This window comes from Phalangium opilio, unplaced genomic scaffold (assembly GCF_054372755.1).
Source record: "Phalangium opilio isolate 3A_F unplaced genomic scaffold, DU_Popi_V2 ptg000695l_1, whole genome shotgun sequence".
NCBI lineage: Eukaryota > Metazoa > Arthropoda > Arachnida > Opiliones > Phalangiidae > Phalangium > Phalangium opilio.
In genome coordinates, this window is record NW_028324250.1 from 30,910 (window position 1) to 35,550 (window position 4,641).

Consider the following 4,641-nt stretch of genomic DNA (forward strand, 5'->3'; position numbering starts at 1 on the left):
TTCGTATCGGACAATTCCTTCAGCGCCGCTTGGATCGCGACTATATTCTCGACGACGATATTGGCGGTACTCTCGGCGTTGATATTAGCCATTTTGGTTTGGACGTATTACGCCAACTATATGATATTGCGAAAACCGCGTATCGCGAAACCCGTAAATTACGAATCGTTAACGATATCGGAAGCGCTAAAATTATTCGTCGTTTTAAGAAGCGACGTCGCTTAAAAAGGCAAAAAAAAAACGTGAAACGAAAAAAAAAAAACGCCCAACGCTCGAGCGCGCGTCAAACCTAGACAGACCCCTCCCTCGCGCGTCCCCCGTTTTATTTTATTTTTATTTTTTTTTTTTCGTCGCGTCGTCGACAACGTCGTCGTCGTTCCCGCTCTCGAAAGAAAAGAGAGCGTCCATTTTTCTTTTTACGCCGTTTTCGGTAAATTTATCGACGATATCGTCGTCGTCGTCGTCACCGCCTTCGCCGCCTCGCCTTCCCCTAAAACGGAGCGAACGCCCGTGAAAATTGAAAACGTGACAAATTTGACGATTTATCGAATGACGACGCAACGACGCGCTAGTCGTTCCCAATCGTTGAGAATCGAAACCGTTGGAATTAGTCAACGTATCTATTTTTACGGGAAAAATTTTTAAATTGCTAAACGGATGGATCGAGTGAATTATCAAAGAAATTTTCGCGTATATTTCGCCGTCGGGACCCAAAGCCAAATCGTCCGAAATTAAAGCGCTAAAAATTTGTCCCGAAGTGATTCTGGCGACGACGGACACGTCGCTGTACAATATTTGAGCGTGCACTTTAGCGCCCGTTTTCGTGTAGCCGTAAAACTTTTCCAAATTAGCGACGTGAGAACAAACGTTTTTTTGCCCGAACGAATTGGCCAATTTCGTTCCGATTCCGACGCGAGCCTCTCTTTGACCGGTTATCACTATCGTCATTAATTTTGTAGAAATATTTGTACGAATTTGCAAATTCGAGTAAGTTTTCGTTTTTTTCGGTAAAAAAAATAATAAATAATAATAATGATAATTGATTTTGCCCTCCGTTATCGAACAATGCCTACTACTTTTCGGCGTAATTCGTTGATTAGTTATTAAACAACCTATTAATTCTTCCTCTTCTTTGTCTTCTTTTTCTTCTTCTTCTTCTTCTTCTTCTTCGGCTTTTCGTCCTTCGAGACGGCCCTTTTCGATAATTTCGTTACGAATTTTATCCCAACGAATATCGCCGACGCGTATGAAATGACTCGATTTCAAGTCTTTTTCGGCGCTAAACGGAAATTCCACCGTGAAACAAGCGTTGTACGTTACGGGTTTAAGGGAATTTACCGTTTTTTCGTCCAAAACCACGCCGTCTTCGACGCAATAGCCCGAATAATTGTTAAATCCCGCCCATAATTTTAAATTCCATACCGATTTCGGTTCGAAATGTTTAGATCCGAACGCGAAATTAACGTAATCTTCCACCGACTTTGTATCGCCGATAACTCTCTCGTACGGAGACGGCGCCGACGACGCCGCCGCGAATTTACCTCCGCAATTTTTTTTCGCGCAAATTTGCGTCAACAAGAAATTCGACGGATAAACTTTGTTGATTAAAAAATTGACCGCTTTAGCGACGTCCGTTTTGTCGGCGGATAATTCGCGAATCGCCTTCGTTTGCTCCTCCAAACGGTAATGTTTCGCGACGAAATCGTAATGGTCGTTAAAAAAACTCGCGTCGTGAGTGCCCGGAGGATCGATAACGGCTAAATCGGCGATTCTTTCTCGTTCCGTTTCGTCGCAATCGAGGTAACATGTTACGCCCAAAGAATTTTCCATAATCGTCTTGTGTCGTTCGCCGCTCAATCGAGCCACTCCTCCCTTTAAATTGTTAATCGACACCGTAATCTTGGCGGGTTGCGTTTTGCGAATGCCCGCGTAATCCAGCTGCTTGGCGACGTTGGCGAGCAACGACATTTCGCAATATTTTAAATCGTACGCGGTAGTTTCGGCGGGCGAAAAAAGAGCGTCGTATCGATCGCCGTATTTGACGGGTATGGCGTTTTTCGTGCATAACAAAACGTAAGGAGCGAATATCTTGGACGTTAACCAGGGGAAACGACGTTTGAGACGGAGCAGAAACGCGAAAGACCAATAACCCCGGCAATCGCAAAAAAAACCGTTAATCAAAAAAACGGCCTTTTCCATTTTGTTCGCCGCGACGCGAGACTCTTCCGTCGTCGTTTCGAAACATTTTTTATCGACGCCCTCTTTCAAAGCGTCGCGCAAAAACTCGAAAACGTTCGATTGATCGGTTTCTTCCGTAAAAATAACGTAATCGGCCAAAACGTGTTGTTCGCCCGCGGCTTTAAAATCTCGAGTGTTGAGTAAACAAAAATAGTACGGAGCGTCGTTCGGAAACTCCAATAATCCCGAATTTCGAACGGCTTCGTTCGTTCCGCGAACGACCGTTTGTATAAAATGCGCCGTTTTGTCGCTACGACCCTCGTGCAAAGTGTTGTCGTACGTTTGCACGCCCGCCGCCGTTTTTCCCCCGCCGTAATTGTTGGCGCAATTTTTCTTGGACAAGACTCGATATACGGCGTTGTTTTCGAAAGCTTCTCGCATTTTTAAAGAGTTGAACGACGACGAAGACGTTTTGTTATCGCCGCCGCCTTTTCGTCGCTTATTAGTTAAATGAGAATCGATAAATTTCGCCATAATCGCGACGCAACTAAATATTTGCCGGTTTTCCAACAAATTAACGTCGTACGGTTTACTCAATAAACTTTTAAAGAGACGCCGATATTCGCTTTCCAAAATCGGTCGACCCGTCGTCGCGAACGGATTGGCTTCGTTTAAAAGCGCGATCCATTCGTTCGATTCGAAACTGCTACCGGTTTCTCCTTTGTACACCCATCGAATTTCGTCTTCGCTAAACGATACTCGCAACCCGTCCGTTCCGACGTACGCGTACCAATCGACGAATATATTTTGTTTTTTCGGCGAGTTTTCGCGCCGCGTCGTTCCTCCGGTTTTTTGTCGAACGTGCAACGAGAGCGCGTCGAACGTCGAATACGAAGAGTAAATTTTCAATACGCCGCGCAACAGAAAGGCTCCCCATTGATCGCGGTTAAGAAGCACAGCGTCTCGTCCTCGTATTTTGTAATCGATAAAACTGCCCAATAATATAGGCACGCATAGATGATTGATACGATTTCGTTCGTTCGCTTCGTACGCGACGCATCCCACGTACGATTTTTTTCGCAAAATAATTTCCTTTTCGAACGAATCGATCGTTTTGTAATTTTCGTAACAAGGGCAATCGACGATTAATCGACCGCCTATCAAACGATTGTACGAACAAATTAAATAGCATTCGAAATACATTTTTTTGTTTTGTTTTATTTTAATTTTTTTTTTTTTGGTTTTATTATTATTATTATTATTTTTTCGGTTCGGTTTTCCCGTTACGCGAAAAAAAAAAAAAAAAAAAACAAAAACAAATGTCGACGCTATACGCGGAAGATTTGTTAAAAATATTTTACAATTACGAATCTTCGAAACTTCGCGCGTGGGAAATTTCGCGAACGTTTCATAAAAAAATTATCGCGGCCTTTTTATACGTTTTGGAAAACGTTTCGACTTCGAAATTTAAAACTTCGTTAACTTTGCCGCGTATAGAGAGCGAAATTTTCGCCGCCGCGACGAGCGATTTAATTTACGAGGCGGCGGATAGACCGCGTTTAAGACTGAAACGCGTCGACACGTATCACGAACGCGTACGCTTCTCGGGCGACGATAATCGTTACGAGTCGTTCGTAAACGACAAATTAACTATTATGGGCGTGATACGAATGATGAGCGATAACGAAACGGATATCGAAAATTTATCGACGAGCGAAAAATTAGCGTGTCACAATCTCGTAACGAAACATTACGGTCAATTCGCGCAAAACGTTCGCGCTCATTTATTGCCCGATTTTTGCCAAACGAATAGAAACGATTACCGGCGACTATTCAGAAATCCCACCGTTACGGAAGATTATTTAAAATATCGAACGGTTATGGAACGTTGTTTATATCCGCGTCGTCGTCGTCGTCGTCGTAGTCGTCGTCGCGACAAAAACGACGACGACGACGACGACGACGACGATGAAAAAATGACTAATACTAAAGCGACGGATTCGAGAGAAGAAAAAAGATTACCTTTCAAATTGATTCGCAACGTACCCCGACCCAAACCGATACGAATCTTAAAATACCCCGAAAATTTAATAAACGATAAATTTATCGCGCAACCTTTAATACGCGGATTTCGCCTAGTCGTTAACGCTAACAAAGAAGAAACTCGAGCGTACAACGCGCACGGCGAATTGTTTTCGAGAATATTATTCTCCGAACGTTTCGCCAAATCCGCCACTTTCGAAGCTATTCTAGCGCCGTTGGATTCCGCCGGTCGCGCGATATCTTGGCGTTATTGGTCGTACCGAAAAAAGTACGTTTTATTCGTAACGGACGTTTTTCGTTTGGAAGACCAATCGTTGACTCACAAACCTTTCCAAGAACGACTCGCTCGCGCCAAAGACGTATCGAGCCCGAACACTCGCGATTTCGAAACTTTTTACGATTTGCGGCGCTCGCAAAATT

The 4,641-nt window shown here is 43.8% G+C and overlaps 1 protein-coding gene across 1 annotated transcript; it reads right to left on the reverse strand.

Annotated features, from left to right (window-relative positions):
* Positions 1–333: 333 nt before the first annotated feature.
* LOC149588034 (uncharacterized) lies at positions 334–3,381 on the reverse strand. Its single transcript, XM_089863197.1, has one exon. The coding sequence runs from the start codon at positions 3,379–3,381 to the stop codon at positions 334–336; it is 3,048 nt and encodes a 1,015-aa protein (XP_089719323.1).
* Between the last annotated feature and the right edge of the window lie 1,260 nt (positions 3,382–4,641).

Bases quoted from the DNA above. Each gene is read 5' to 3' on its own strand.
- LOC149588034 (XM_089863197.1), bottom strand. From the start codon at position 3,381: ATGTATTTCGAATGCTATTTAATTTGTTCGTACAATCGTTTGATAGGC.